At 42.2% G+C, this 15,979-nt stretch overlaps 1 protein-coding gene across 1 annotated transcript in view; it reads left to right on the top strand.

Moving 5' to 3' along the window:
* The window catches only part of CCBE1 (collagen and calcium binding EGF domains 1), a 264,261-nt gene extending 251,225 nt beyond the window's left edge, over nucleotides 1-13,036 (top strand). The window contains exons 8-11 of the mRNA XM_049901887.1: nucleotides 3,884-4,023; nucleotides 4,120-4,155; nucleotides 5,051-5,086; nucleotides 7,140-13,036. Coding sequence (XP_049757844.1) covers nucleotides 3,884-4,023; nucleotides 4,120-4,155; nucleotides 5,051-5,086; nucleotides 7,140-7,373 — 446 coding nt within the window. The 3' untranslated portion in view covers nucleotides 7,374-13,036. The remainder of the gene's footprint in view (nucleotides 1-3,883; nucleotides 4,024-4,119; nucleotides 4,156-5,050; nucleotides 5,087-7,139) is intronic.
* Nucleotides 13,037-15,979: the final 2,943 nt, after the last annotated feature.

The raw sequence follows: 15,979 nt of genomic DNA, 5'->3' as shown, positions 1-15,979 counted from the left end.
TTTACAACACATATTTTGGGAGTACACAATTCAATCCATAAGAAGTATAATTTCAACTTTATTAAAGTATAATTGCATAAATAAAATGTACCCATTTAAGTTATGGTTTGCCGAGTTTTGACAAATGTATACACCCATGTAGTTACCACCCTAATCAAGATATAGAACATTTCCATCACCCCGGAAAGGTTCCTTGGTGCCCATTTGCAGTCAGTGCACTCTGCTATCTCCACCTCTGGGCAACCACTAACCTACTTTCTATTGCTAGAGTCTTGACTGTTCTAGAATTTTCTATAAATGGAATTTTATAGTATATACTCTTTTTGTCTGGCTTCTTGCATTCAGCATACTGGTTTTTGAGATCCATTCTTATAAATTTGAAGAAAGTCTCAAGTGTCCTATCATTTCATAAGGACCTATACAATGAGAGCTTTTAAAAAATAACTACAAACAGTTATACTTTATTATGAGTCCCTCCGTAGATGGATAAAGCAATAGCCTTTTTTTCATGCCGCTAAAGGAAATGGAAGCGTTCGTGTAAGCAAATGTTTCTAAAATCATTGCTGAGCAGCGTGCTACGTGTTATGAGTGACCTCTTGACAGTCTAATCGGGAAGACAAGACACATCGAGCGAAAGCAAATAGGATAAAACAGCATCTGGATGCCCCCAAATACGTACGCAAATGCTTCCTGCCATGGGAGCTTAAAGAAGGGAGAGATCGTGGTAACCTGCAGGGATCGGGGGACTCGGAGTTTGAGCTGGACATGGAAGACTGGTAGGATTGGTCCAAGGGGCCATGGCCAGGTTTTATAGTTGGAAGGTCGGCAAGAACAAAGGCTCAGAGTTTTTCCCCCAAAGTATTTATGTTTTTTCTTCTCCACGTAGGTCTTAATCTTCTAGTGTCCTTCAAACATAGGTGGCCTAGGTCTCATACAGAGAAAATAAGGACTGGCCCAGGACTTTGATTTATCCTCTGGTTCATTCCCCCAGCCTGAGGTTCTCTGGGTCCTGTTCGATTTTCTCCAGCAGATGCCTCATACAGACAGCCTTTTGCTGCTCCTAAATGGACTGGATTTTTCCTTACAAACTGATTCTTAGCCCACCGTTCTCCACCCTCTTCTAAGAGAATGTTCTTGCTTCACTTCCCTGGAGAAAGATGATCTCCAGGCCAGTCTACATACCACAAGAACAGGAACAAACTGTAGGAACCTGGAGGCATTTGCTGTCATTCTTAATGAACATCTCCCTGGCTTTCCTCTCCAGTCCTGCCTTCTGGTTTCTAACGTGGTTTGAGCTGTCCAGGGTCCTTGATGGAGCCTGTTTGGTTTTTACCTTTAGTGAAACTGACAGAGAGTGATTGAGAAGGAGCTGTTTGCAGTGGACTGCCCTTGCTCTCTCCTCCAATCCTATTCTCGTTCCTTGTGTGTAGTGTTGCAGTTTGTGATGCCCTCGATTGAGATGTATTAGAGCAGCTAGAGAGCTGATAAGGTTTCTCTCATCCTTCACTAAAAGTCCAGTCCCAACACCTGAGATGAATCACAGACTAGAGCACCAAAACAGGAAGCAATACCAGGTTGGAATCCTTGGGCTTCAGGGGCGAGGGGGCGGCCAATGCTCACTTGCCTTCACTGCTTAATGTGCTGCCATTTGCACATCAAAGTCCCACATGTTAAAGGTGCTTGACATCCAGTGATCCCTGATGTTCACTGATTGTGTAAATGCAGGTGTGATACTATCTGCATCCTGCTCCTGTGCTATTGATGTAATTAGTTAGAGGAGGGATCTGGTGCTTTGCCCAGATAAACACTTTAAGGATGTACCTGGAAGCAGTATTGAGAGCAGTGGTGGGAGACATGTTTAGATAAAACATTGACTGCCTTAAACTTTGGCTTAATTAGTCTTAATTATATTATTTTGTTTTCTGGAGCCTGAAAGTTATTCCATCTTGTCACTATGCCATGTCAATATAGGGGCCAGGTATGGCTAAGAAATGATTACTGTACACTTCTGAAAGAGACATCGCAGGACCAGGTGCACAGCAATCAGCCTAACCTCTTGAGTGCAGTCATTTGGAAAGAAACATTTATTAAGCAGCCCACTAAGTGCCAGGAACTCTGTGGGAATATGTTGATGAAAAGACACAGCCATTCCCTTAAGGAACTAGGAGTCTAAAACAGAGGTTGAAACTCAGATGTCTACAGAAACCAGGCAGGTAGCATAGATGAATGAAGGGAACAGGTTGTGGGTAATAGGGAGTGAGGGGAGCTCAGTTAAACCAGGCAGCATATACCTCCTTCTAAAGGGGCAGCCCATATGTAAAGCTCCATTCACTTGTGCCCATGAGGGAATAGTGGTCCTGGTTTGGGTTCCTTCTATTTTCAAAAAGAAGCCAGAAATACAGATTTTTATATGAAATCCCCCAATTTTTAAGTATTAGGCATATTCAGAGGACAGTGGTATATGTATGTAGATGTGTATGTATAGATTATGATTGTACATAATTCTCTTGCAGGGAAGAGAGTGTAAGGAAAGACTTTTTTGGAAAAATGTGATCTAAGGTGATCACATAGGCATGGAGGCAAAGGAAAAAAAGAGGGAAGAATAGTCTAGGCTGGGGGCACTATAGGATGGTTTATTTAGGGAGCATGGGGCTAAGAGGTGATTGGAAAGGAGGCAATGGCAAAAAATATGCCTGTAGAGGAAAACAAGGAGTTGGTCATGGATGACCTTCTGTACTGTGCTGAGGAGTTTGACTTTATTCTGTACACAAAGGGGAGCCACTGTAGGGTTTTCTTCTCCTTCTGGAACTCCAGTTATACATAGGTTAGCCTGTTTGATATTGTTCCACAGCTCTTGGATGTTCTGTTTGATTTTTTATTTCCCTGTTTCCTTTTTTGTGTTTCATTTTGGATAATGTCTATTGACTTTAAGCTTACTGATTCTTTCCCAGCTGTCATCAGTCTCCTGATAATAGCATCCCTGATATCATGTTTTTTTTCATTTCCAGCATTTGCATTTGACTTTTTTTCCCTCTCGTTTCCATCTCTCTGCAGAAATTCCCCCATCTGTTAATATAAGCTGTCAATCTTTTCCACTAGATCCTTTATGAACATATTAGTCATTGTTATTTTACAATTCCTGCCTGATAATCCAACATCTGGGTCATCTCTAAGTCTGATTCTATTGATTTCTCTCTTAAAAATGGGCTTTGCTTCAGTTTTTTTGTTTTCATTGTTGATGTTTATTTTTGTTTTTGTTTTGCTTTTTTTGTATGTGTCAAAATTTTTTAATGAATCCCAGACCTCATTGGTAGAAGAACAGTAGACACCAGCTTGGAAGGTTGAGTCAGTCTAGTGAGTTTGGGTTTTGTTATTGTTATCTTTAACACAGAAGTTTAAATTGGTTCAGAGAGGTCAAGCAACTTATGCAAGATTCAAACCTAGGACTCTGATGCCAATACCTGTATTCTTAACTGATACGCTGCTATGAAAACTGCTCCCCTCTGTGATAACCCTGCTTCAATAGGGAGGATCGAGAGTAGTAAAGAGTTATGAGATGTTAAAGAGGAGGTGAAATATATAGGAACCAATCACTGATTGGATAAGGAGGCTGTGGAAATAGGGAAATATTTAAGAAGACTCTCAAGCATCTGCTTGAGTGGATGGGTCACTAGTGGTACATGAAAAGAGGAGGAAATGGTGAAGCCAATTTTGATCACATTAAGTTTAAAATGTCTGTGGGACATCTTAGTGGAAATGTCAGAAAGCACTGGGAAGAGTGCAAAGAGAAGTGGCTGATAAGGACTACTGGACTCCTGTGTCAGCCAGAGGTCCTTGTCCTTGTCACAGGTTGTGGCACTAATGAGGTGTTCTTTGATTACAGGCTCACCTGGACCAAAGGGAAGCCCAGGCTTCCCAGGAGTGCCAGGCCCACCTGGGCAGCCTGGTCCAAGGGGCTCAATGGGACCCATGGGACCATCTCCTGATCTGTCCCACATTAAGCAAGGCCGGAGGGGCCCTGTGGTCAGTATTTTATCAAAGATCCACTTACTATTGCTGATAGTATGGTCTTATCCCATGGTTTTTCCTTCTGTTAAACCAGACCCCTTTCTCTTGTAGGGTCCACCAGGTGCACCAGGAAGACATGGTTTGAAGGTAAGTCTTGTGAGTGTTCTTTACAAGTCTACAGTCCGTCCATCTCAACCTCCTCTGCAGGCATCACATAAAGCTTGAAAACTGTTTACTGTCTCCATTTGGTTTATGGCAAAACTGAGGCTAGGAAGCAAATCTAAAAAGCATTCTCTTAAAATATGAAACCAACCATGAACAACCAAAAACATTCCTAGTAGAAATTACGCCTATATTTTTTAAATAAGCCTCTGTGTTATAATAGTAAACCATTAAAAAACCAATTGCCATCAAGTTAACTCATGGCAATCTCATGTGTGTCAGAGTGAAACTGTAGTACATATGGTTTTCAAGGGCTGATTTTTCCTAAGTAGATAGCCAGGCCTTTCTTTTGAGGCACTCTGGGTGGACTCGAACCAATAACTTTTCCGTTAACAGCTGAGCTCTTAACAATTTGTACCACTCAAGGTTTTTTCTTTCTTAGGGTTTTTTTGTTTTGTTTTTTCCTTTTTTGGCCTCTATTTCTTTGGTATGTTTAAATCAAAAACAGAGAGGTTCCATTCTGTGCAGATGGGTGGTTTTACTCTGACAGCTTCCTGATACTTGCCTCATAAAGAAGTCAGTGTAAGTTACTTTAGAAAGATTCCAAGGTATTTCACACACTGCCTGGAAATGCATACATTCCTCTTGTCAGATCTGGTTTGAAAATACATGGCCTGGGAAGTTGGAATGATAGACACTTGACCCAAGCAGTTCTGTTGACTTAAGTGGTGCCATGAGTCTTGTGTCAATCTTACATTTGTTTCCAATAGAAAATATGTGTTGTTTTGTCACAGAGATGGTGCTGGTATGTATCTGATAGAGACTGTGATGGCGGCCTCCGCATGGTCCAGAAAGCTAACCCCGGCCTTTCTGTTTCTAGGGGGAGAGAGGAGCACCTGGGCCTAGAGGGTCTCCGGTAAGTAACACTGTCTGCCCTACTTTCCTGGTGGGAATGTTCTCAGGGATGCGATTCCAATGAACCTGTAAGTAGGTCTTATTAGCAAAAGCTGCCCCCTCCAGCTGTCACTCAACCATCTGAACAGAACTCTGTGCTTAGGAAAGGAGTCTCAGAAACCTCTAGCAGCTGCTTTCAATTTATTTAAAAAATTTTTTTGTTTCTGTTTTTTTCTTTTATCATAGCTAATTTTCATTTGGAATGCCTTCTCTTAAGGTTCAAAACCCCATTATGTCATGAGTCTGTTTCTAGCAATGTCATAAAAATTTGAAAGGACTAGAAAAAAATTGTAACTCTGCATGCATAAGAATATCCACAGCTATTTACGACCTTAGCAGGTCATCTGACCTCCCCTCAACAACAAAAAAATAAAAAGCAAAAGTATACAGGGCTGTTTAGGACTGCTGAAAAGAAATTAGCTGGGTATACCATATACATACTGTCTAGGACATTTAACATGAAACTTAATGGTATCCAGAAACTTGAAGTAACTCTTCTGCTTTTGAAGAAGTCAGTGTTATTTCTGAAGAAAGGAGTAAGAGCCACGGCTTTAGAGGTAGAAGGTCTTCCACATATTAGCTGTCGGATCACGGCCACATCCCTGGCATCTCTAGGCATCCATATCCTCACCTGTGCAATGCCGGTAATAGAACCTGATCCACCACATCTCAAGTGGTTGTGGTGAGGGTCGAGTGATGTCAACACACTGTACATCTCTAAGTACTTTATGGATGTAAGCTGCTGCTTCAAGATGGTGGCTCTAGGGGTGTGAGATGGTAAAGATTTTACTGCAAGCTTCTAAACAGCCCAGAACATATATGTTTAAACATTTTTTTTACCATGCCCCACACAGCACTACATAGAAATTAAAACTTAATAAATACTAAGTAATGAAAAAAGACCTGGTGGCACAATGGTTAATTGCTCAGCTGCTAACCAAAAGGTCAGCGGTTCACACCCACCAGCCACTCTGGAAGAAAGATGTGGCAGTCTGCTTCTGTAAAGATTACAGCCTTGGAAACTCTATGGGGCAATTCTACCTTATCCCATAGGGTCGCTATGAGTTGGATTCAACTTGACAGCAATGGGTTTATATGATGATAAGGTGTTCAATAAATAGAAAAATTAGGAAGCATTTGTTTGGCTCTTTCTTTATCACTGAGGTATTGGTGTCTTTACATCCTTCAACTTCATTTAGGTTGCAGTTATAGTCAACTATCCTTATAACCATTTTAATAATTTAACTTTTAAAAAATAATAGATAACATTTTTGAGCATTTATTATGCTCTTACCCCTTGACATGTATTAATTCATTTAAATCCTCCCCTATGAACCCTATGAAATCCTATGAATTTGGGACGGTTATTATCCCCATTTTACAGATGGGGAAACCAAATCCCAAAGAGATTAAGTAACTTGCCTGAAATCACACAGCTAGTAAGCGGCAGAGCTGAGATTCAAACCCAGCTGAATCCCAAGCTCTTTGCCACTCTGTACTGACTTCACAATTATCTTTTTGTTTCTTTGGAAACTATTCTAGGATGGTTTTTCTCTATTCTTTCATCCTACCAGATTTGATGTAGCCTAGACCTAGGAGCTCTGATGGTGCAATGGTTAAGAGCTCAGCTGCTAACCAAAAGGTCAGCAGTTTGACTCTACCAGCCACTCTTTGGAAACCCTATTGGGCAGTTCTACTCTGTCCCATAGGATTTCTATGAATTGGAATCGACTCGACAGCAACAGGCTTGGTTTTTTTGGTTTAGAGCTAGGAGGGATGAGAGGCAACTATGTCAGCAAAGCTTATATGTAAGATGGGGAAATTAGAACTATCTTGAGAATCAGCCAGGCTAATCTAGCAGTCCTTACGTTGACTCACTTTGTGCCACAGAGTTATCTACTGAGTAGCTGCCAACAAGCACAGGGTCTGGCAAATCATGGCACCCGTGGAGGTAATGGCCGATGCAAAAGGTTGAATCTGTTGTGTTCTGGCTTTGATTCCTCCCATGTGCACAGGGACCTCCTGGTTCTTTTGACTTCCTGCTGCTGATTCTGGCTGACATCCGCAACGACATCATCGAGCTGCAGGAAAAGGTGTTTGGGTACCAAACTCACTCTTCAGCAGAGGAGTTGCCTTTACCTCAGGGATTTTCCAGCTATCCGGAAACCACGGACTTCGGCTCTGGAGACGACTACCCAAAAAGAACGGAGACAAGAGCCTTGGGAACACCCAGAGACTTTCATCCTTAACACAACCCAGCATCTTCGTGCCAAAGGAAGAGAAAAGAAAAGTGTTTTCACCTGAAGTTATATCGTCTACAGAAACACATACACTGGGGACATTGAAAAGATACATTTTTATTTTCTTTACCCTTTTCCTGGCTTCTCCCTACTTCTCTTCTTCCAGATACTTTCTTCAGAGTTCCCTACGTGAGACAGGAGGGAGTAAATGAGTGATTTATATGCTTCCCAGTGAGAGCCAGTTGGGGTGGACTACATAGAAACTTTTCTTATGCTTTCTGTTTTTTTTAAGAACTTCAAGATTTCTGAGTTAAATATTCTTATAGTGTCTTAAAACTTGGTAGAATATCCAAAAAGGAAAAATGGGAAGGTGAACTCTAAAAAAATGTGAGGCTAGTTATTAAAAAAAAAAAAAGGAGAGAGAGAAAGAGAACTGTGTCCAAAAGAGACTATTACTTTTCTAGTATCAAAATTGGGATGTGCAATTAAAGGTTGGGGGAGGGGCAGCCATGTTTATTCACCTTGGTGAATAGCTGTTTTTTTCCCTTGTCGATCTAATAGATTTTAGATATTCTGTCCTCTTAATCAACCTTGTTTCCCAATTTTTGTTGAGGAAAGGAGGAGAACTAAGAGGGAGTGGAGATTAGGGAAGATGGAGAAAATTATAGCCATGTATTTATTGTCATGTAGGTTGCCACATTTTAAAATTCAAATATGACTGTTAGGCATTCATGCCATACCCACTCCCTTCGAGTCGATTCCGACTCGTAGCAACCCTATAGGACAGAGTAGGACTGCCCCTTAGAGTTTTCAAGGAGTGCCTAGTGGATTCGAACTGCTGACCTTTTGGTTAGCAACTGGAGCACTTAACCACTAGACCACCAGGGTTTCCATTCATGCCATGTTTCTCTATAAATATCCTGTTCAGAGTTAGGATAGAAAGTTACTCTAGCTATAGGAATAAATCCTGTTTTCAAAACACAGCCAGTGAATGAAGTGCCCTGACTCACATTAGCACAATGGGTTCCTGGTTTGCCAGAACATTTCAAAGCTATTTAATCAAATGTGTTGCTGCTCAGTAAATCACAGGTTATTCATTAAATAGGGGTGGCTGACCCTTCGAGAGAAGCCCAGAATCCCCTGGCTCTGGCCAAGTGCCCAGAAGGTACCATCAGGCCATGATGCAGACTGAATTAATGTCTCGCAGGACTCAAGGTTGAACATTGTTGCCTTGGGTTAGTGGGGTGGAATTTGGGGCATCTTTCCATCCATTGAAGCCAAATTAACAAAGACAGGTAAATTTGCTCTCCTTGGGTGCTATAAATCTTTGTCTGGGGCCAGCCAAGCTTGCCAGTGTTATTGAGAATAATACACTATTGAAGGTTCTCGTGGGTGGGCAGAAAAACAAAATATTCCTTGTTTGGCATTCCCATTTTTCCCTAATTTTTCTTAATTCTGTTCAAACCCAGCTTTTTCAGGCCATCTCTTTGATTTTCCTTCCTCAGCTGATGTGGAAGGCAGTTCAGCAAGAGATGTTTTTCAAAACCTCCCAGTAAGTATGTTTTCCCAGGGCCTGTCTGTGTCCCAAGGTGAAGGGCACTGGAGGACATGGCTTTCTCAGGATTCACAGGCACCAAGGGCCAGAGTGGAAACCCTGGTGGCATAGCGGTTAAGTGCTATGGCTGCTAACCAAAAGGTCAGCAGTTCGAATCCATCAGGCACTCCTTGGAAACTCTATGGGGGCAGTTCTTCTCTGCCCTAAAGGGTCACTATGAGTCGGAATTGACTCAATGGCAGCAGGTTTTAGGGGGCCAGAGTACTCAAGGGACTGGTTCCTTTATAATATTATTAGAGGACCTCCTGGTTTTAATAGGCAGCGTACAGGTCTCTTTCCCACTTTTCTCATTTGACTCACAAAACAGCTTTTATCCACCTGATGTTCAGGAGACTTTCTCCCTTATTCTGAGTCTCCCAGATAGTTAAGCATTCTATTACGAACTGAAAGGTTGGTGGTTCAAATCTACCCAGAGGCACCTCGGAAGAAAGACCTAGAGATCTACTTCTGAAATAGCACAGCCGTTGAAAATCCCACTGAGCACAGTTCAGCTACACATCTGGGGTCACCATGAGTTGGAATCAACACTACAGCCGCTGGTTGCTTTTTGTTGTTTTGGTTTCTTTTAATGATCACTCTCAAAACTCATGTTTGCTCATGATGGGGTTCCCGTTTCCCATCTGTGACATCTCCGTATTTTTTGAGAAATTTTTGTTTGGTTTCATTTTCAATCTCCTCTTAACCTACATCATTTAACTCTCCTACTGGGAAAGTCTGTGAAAAGAGAACTACTGTTATCATATTCATATGCCATTTTGCCATCTTCTTTCTTAAGAACAGCAAGAAAGGCCTCTCTTTGCACATCTCAAGTGGCAATGGCCGTCCTTCCCCTGTTCCCATCTCACTGGTATACGGGACTCTCGTCTGTCAGCTGGTGGCTGAGTTTTTCACTAACACTTCACTATTTCTTACTCATGCAAAATCCCCAGTGACTGTCCATCAGAAGTTTAGAGGTGAGAGGAAGTCATCCTCAATGCTTCTTTTCTAGTACCCTTCTTCCCCTTCAGTCTCTCCAGAGTCCATCCTGCAGAGCAGAGGGCATCACCAACTACGGGTTTACCAAGAGATGAACTGGGCAGCCATGGATCCCCATCTGGAATATATTTAATGTTTGCCTGCTCGGGAAACACAGTATTTAAAGGGTGTGGACAGATGGATGCTGAAGAAAGCTACACACAGGCGCTCTGAGAAATGGTTAGATCCATCTTTGGCTTTTTTTTAAAAATGAGGAATTTTATTAGCTTTTCTTTTTCCTAATAGTGAACTGTGTTTTAAAAATATAAATCTTTTTTATTGTCAGAGGCTCATAAAATATAGCCAAACTGCATATAGGCTAGGATAATATATTAAAAGAATGAACTGAAAGTAGTTATATCTGGAATTCCTGAGATTATTCTAGATAATATCCTTCAGCAAAATACCCAATAGCCTGTATTTTATAATCTCAATCTGCTGGATCAGGTCACTTTATAAAATGATTATTAATCCCCAGATGTTCAAAACATAGACTACTACCACACGATTCAATATGTACTCTTTATGCCCAAATTATATTTTCCAAAGGTAAGGCATTACCATTTCTAACCTACCTTTAGTTGTGTATAGAGAATCAAAGCTTCACTATCTGAAATGAGGCTTTTGCCCAGAACCTAATGGAAAATCCATGTTTTGGGTAAAATTTGCTACAGTTTAACTAAGCCACTTTATGCTTCACTGAGGAAAAAAGATCTTTTTACTCCTCCTTTTTTTCAACCCTTTAGTAGAAATGTTGACTTCAGTATGTTGCACTCTCATGAATAGGACTTAGAAGAGGCCTTAATTGGTTGTGTCTGCTTTTTGAAAGCCATTTGAGTAAGCATCTACTGTTGAAAATGGTTCAAGGAAGGCATACATTTTTGCTTAGGAAAATCACCCTCCCACCCTAACTCCAGAGGGGGAAATGAAGAAAATGATACACTTTACTATGCCAAGGAGGCATGGAAGCACAAAGGAGATGTTGCCTTCTCTCTCCTTTGTCAATTCCCAACACTTGCCACAGACTTACTTGACCAGGTGAAGTCATTTCTGCTGTCCAACATCACACAGGTGTGTCCATCGCCTGGTAGGTAAATAGCAAATGCACCTCGGCTGGGGTGGGGGAAATATCACCCCATCAAATGCCGGGTGAAGGCTACCTGGTTCTGCCCAGGCTCCCCCTCCAGGGTGTGTAAGAAGGGTTGTGTTTGGGAGCCTTGTTCCCAGGCAAGCAGAGAAACAGATTCTCTGTGACTAGGAGCCAGGCATTTACTTGGGTTGACAAGGAGCAGCTTCATCATCCTTTGGGCATCCCTCCCTAGGCTTCGTCCCCCCACCCCAGCCTATCACATAGACACAGCCACAGTCACCTCATTGTGCACACTCAGAGCTTTCAGATAACCTCCCTGAAAAGAAAATTATCTGCAGGAATCTGGACCAAACAGCTAGTTGAATAGAACCATCTAAAATTATTACTAATGAAATTCAGGGACATAGATGGAATTTTTCCTGGCACAGTCAACATGCATGTTTCACAACAAATCAAAAAATAATTTTCCATTTGGAAAAAGAAAACAATGACAAAAATCTTGGACTTGACATGCTCCTTTAATAAACGTTATTGTTTTAGAAAAATCATAGAAAATGACCCCTTATAAATATTAACTTACCACCCCTCCCCTCCCCAACCCAGGACCCCAGCATTCTTTATTAGATTCCCAAAGAAGTGCCCTGAGGAATTTCATGTGTGTCTTGAGTTTGGTTTTTGTTGTTGTTGTTTGTTCGTTTGTTTTTTTCCAATGACCAGTCATATACGTCAGTAGCTCTGTTGCTCATTATTTATAACGGGTCCATATAACAGTTGAGCTAGTATTCAAACAGTTATGGATGTGATACTATGAAGAACATTTGATATGATTGTATATGCTTAATAACAAAGTTATTTTCTTATGTGGTTTTGCTGTTTTTTGTCACAAAATCAAGTCCTGTGGAAAAAGTCATCTTTTTAAAAGATGAATACAAGGAGATGGGCAGGTAGGTACTTTTCTCTTACGAGCTGTATCCCACATTCTGGATCTCCCTTCTCCCGGGGTCTGGGTGTGGCTTGAGTGTTCAAGGCCTAAATCAAGGTCTGGAGGCCTGGGTACCACTCAGAGGCCCAATTCCCCCAAGTAAGTGTGTCCTCTGGGCCCCCCAGTTACGGTTTTCAAACCTGAGACTCTTGGGGGTTCGTTAGAGGACTATATGTGCTCAGAAGGGGGAGGCCTGCCCCCCACTTCTACTGCAACCAGAGAAACACCAGATTGGTTTTTTTCTGTTTTGGATTAGAATTCCGCGTAAGATTTCCTCTGGAGAAAAAAAAAATGAAAAAAAGTTTAATGTCTGGAGGGAATAAGCCCCATGAGTAGGCAGCTAAATTCATCTTTGAAGATAAGGAAAAGGAATTTTCATCCCCTGAGCCATCAGGGAGATGGAGGTATATAATAAAAAGGGAACAGATTACTGCTAAGGAATTCTAGCACCCTTTGGCAGGAAGTCTTCAGCATCCTGAAGATAACCCGTATTTATGTTTATATGTCTCACTTTGATTTATGTAGCAAATATTTATCAAGTGCCTATCAGGAACTGGGTGCTGTGCTGCGTACTGCAGACAGTATGGGGAACAAAAAGGTCATCATCAGCATCCCCGTTCACCTGGGGATAAAAACAAACAAGCATCCTTCCAGACACAACAACTTAATCACTTAAATATGAAATTACAAACCGTGATCAGTGCTGTGAAAGTAAAGTGTGGAGCCAATAACAGCTCCCGCCAGCAGGATTCGCCCCTCCCGCCCTGCACTGTCACCCACGTCACACCCACAAAGCACCCACTGTTCTTCACATAGCCACACAAGACCTTCACGAGGGTCCTGGGTGGAGACACAGCTGGTGGAAACCTGGGAGGCCGTTCATACGTAATTTTTTAATGTATAACTTCTCCAGCCCTCTTCATTTAAAAAGCAGCTGAATGAACTAAACCTGGACAAAAATGTTCCCATGGACTCCAGACCATTTGGGCCGCTGGTGGTTACTTCCCGTTCTCCTGACTTGGTTCTCAGCAGAACTCGAGGCTTGTTTCTTCTCATCTAGGACACAGATGTTTTGAAAAAGCTGGTTATGCTTTGGAGATCCCAACCTTTGAAATGTCCCCGGCTCCACGTGCAGACTCGCAACCTCGCCCCCGTCCAGGTGTGCAGTGACAGCGTGGCCCAGAGGGAAGGGAGAGCTACACTCTGCCACTGGCAGGTCTACAAAGAAAAGGCTGCCCTGCGAGGGTGCGCCATGGGGCTGCTGCTGAGTTAGAAGGTTCTGGGGAGCTGAGGAGAGGGGCATGTTCTAGCATTTTTCCCAATCTGAAATTCTTTCTTGTTCACTTGATGCAACAAAAAGTTATTGAGGGCCACCGTTCTGATCAGGGCCACCAATAGTTGGACCCTGATAGGAAGGGAGAAAAACTAAAAACAGAACTCAATTCTTAAAAAGTCCACGCTTTTCGGACCAGTTGAGACTAGAGGACAGCCTGAGACTATTGCCCTGAGATACTCTTTAAACCCTGAATTGAAAGTATCCCTTGAGGTCACCTTTTAGCAAAATAACAGATTGGCACAGAAAATAAAAGATACTGCCTGTGAATACAGTGCTGCATTAAAACACCATCTACAGCGTATGAGACCAAAAGCTCAGTTACTGAAAAGCAAAGACGAGAAGATATGGGGGCAGGGAACCTAGAGTAATGGAAATGGAACAACCAGAAGCTATTAAAGAGAATGTTGGCACATTGTGAAAAAGGTAGCTAGTGTCACTGAATAATTTGTGTAGAAATTGTCAAATGGGAACCTAATTTGCTCTGTAAACTTGCACCAAAAACAATAAAATATTATTTAAAAAAAAAAGTCATTGAGGGCCAAGGGTGGAGTAGTGGGCAGCACAAAGTCTGTGTCCTCAGGGAATATCTCTTGTGGTGTGGGAAGACAGACACACAGAGAACTATACACCAGTGTTACAAAGTGTGGTGGGGGGCGCGGTTAGTGAGAGATTCTGCCTTAGGGGCCCTTTGGGAAAGGCCCTGCCAAGAAAAGGTCTATGACCAGAGGCCTTATTGAAGAGCGAGGTGAGCCGTATGGACATGCTGGAAAGACAGGTCCCCACGGGTGCAGCCAGACCCCATGGGGGGCTGCATGCTGGGCTCAGAGAGTAGTAATGGGGTCTGTGTGCTTAAACAGAACAAGCTAGGGGGAGACTGGCGGGAAATAAGTGGGAGAGGCGGCCAGAGGCCCAAAAAAAAAAAAAAAAAACCATTGTCATTGAGTCAGTTCTGACTCATGGCAGCCTCATGTGTTACAGAGTAGAACTGCTCCATAGGGTTTTCAAGGCTGTGATCATCAATGCAGTGACTGCAACCAATGTCACAAAACAATTTGTGTATAAATTTGTGAATGAGAAACTAATTTGCACTGTAAATTTTCATCTAAAGTACAATAAAATAAAAACACTATGATCTTTACAAAAGCAGATCACCAGGCCTTTCTTCCGTGGTGCTGCTGCGTGTGTTCAAATCACCAGCCTTTAGATTAGCAGCCAATTGCCAGAGGCCAGGTAAGGCCTTAGAAGACCTTTGTAAGGACTTTGCATTTCCTTCTGGGTAATTCTAAGAGCAATGGAGGATACTTGAAGGGACAAGGGTGGAAGCAGGGAGCCCCATTAGGAGGCTGTTGAGGCAATTTCCTTGTTTACTGACTGTCGGCCTCTATGAGGATTTGTAACTCGAATGTTGTCTTCCCTTGCTAGACATCAAAGGTGGGAACATTCTGTTTCTCTCCGTTGTGTTCTAGCATTTGCCACAGTGCGCAGTACATAGTAAGACAAACATTTTTATGTTTATATATGTGCGTGTATATATAATCTTAGATATTACACATATATTTTATAATGAATTTGAATTAACTGATTAAATCTTTGCAACAGCCATATAAAGTAGACACTATATTTATCCCCAATACACACACACATAGTGAGAGGTTGAATAACTTGCCCAATGACCTGGCACTCAGGAAGTCTCATATGTAATTGAAACAGAAGCTTCATCAATTTGCCTTACATAAGATGGCACTCAAATTTCACTACATGATTTTTTTTTTTTTTAATCCAGGTCTCAACTACTAAATCGATTTCAGCCCAGGGTTTGAAAACCACTTGCTTAGACCAGTGCTTCTCAAATGTCACTGTGCATATGGGTCATCTGGTGGTCTTATGAAAATGCAGACTCTCACTCTGCCTCTGGGAAGGGGCTGAGGTGTGCCTTCTAACATGCTCCTAGGTGGTGTCAGTGCTGCTGCCCTGAGAACCACACTTTGACTGCCTGTCACCCAGGAGTGTCTCCGTGGGACTTCAGATGGGGGGAGGATCAGATTAATTTAGAACTCTAACGGGAGGCAGCTGTGCCTTTCAAATATGGCTATTATATATCAATTATTCAATCCTTGTGCCTGCCACTTTTATTCTTTTGATAGTGCTTCCCTGGAAAATAACAATCCTTAAGACATCATTGGAGTCCCTGTGTAGTGCAAATGGTTAATGTGCTTGCCTACTAACCAAAAGGTTGGAGGTTCAGGTCCACCCAGAGGTGCCTCAGAAGAAAGGCCTGGCAATCTACTGCTGAAAGATCACAGCCACTGAAAACCCTACAGCAGAGTTCTACTCTGAAATGCATGGAGTCACCATGAGTGGGGATCGACTTGATGGCAACTTTTTTTAAAGACATAAGATAAAACTGACCTCATTTACACCTTACCAGGAATCAAGTTGACAGCCAACTGAAGATGAAAGAAGGAGAAAGGAGACCCTGATAGGGAAAATGAGAGGGTGGCAAACACAACTTTGCCCATTTTGTCACCCACTCATCCCCCCCCCCCAAAGGCCGTGGCCTTGCCACATGTTGCTGGTA

This window comes from Elephas maximus, chromosome 11 (genome assembly GCF_024166365.1).
Source record: "Elephas maximus indicus isolate mEleMax1 chromosome 11, mEleMax1 primary haplotype, whole genome shotgun sequence".
In the NCBI taxonomy this organism is placed as follows: domain Eukaryota; kingdom Metazoa; phylum Chordata; class Mammalia; order Proboscidea; family Elephantidae; genus Elephas; species Elephas maximus.
The sequence above is the reverse complement of the archived record's forward strand: the minus strand, read 5'-3'. Positions and strand labels throughout refer to the sequence as shown.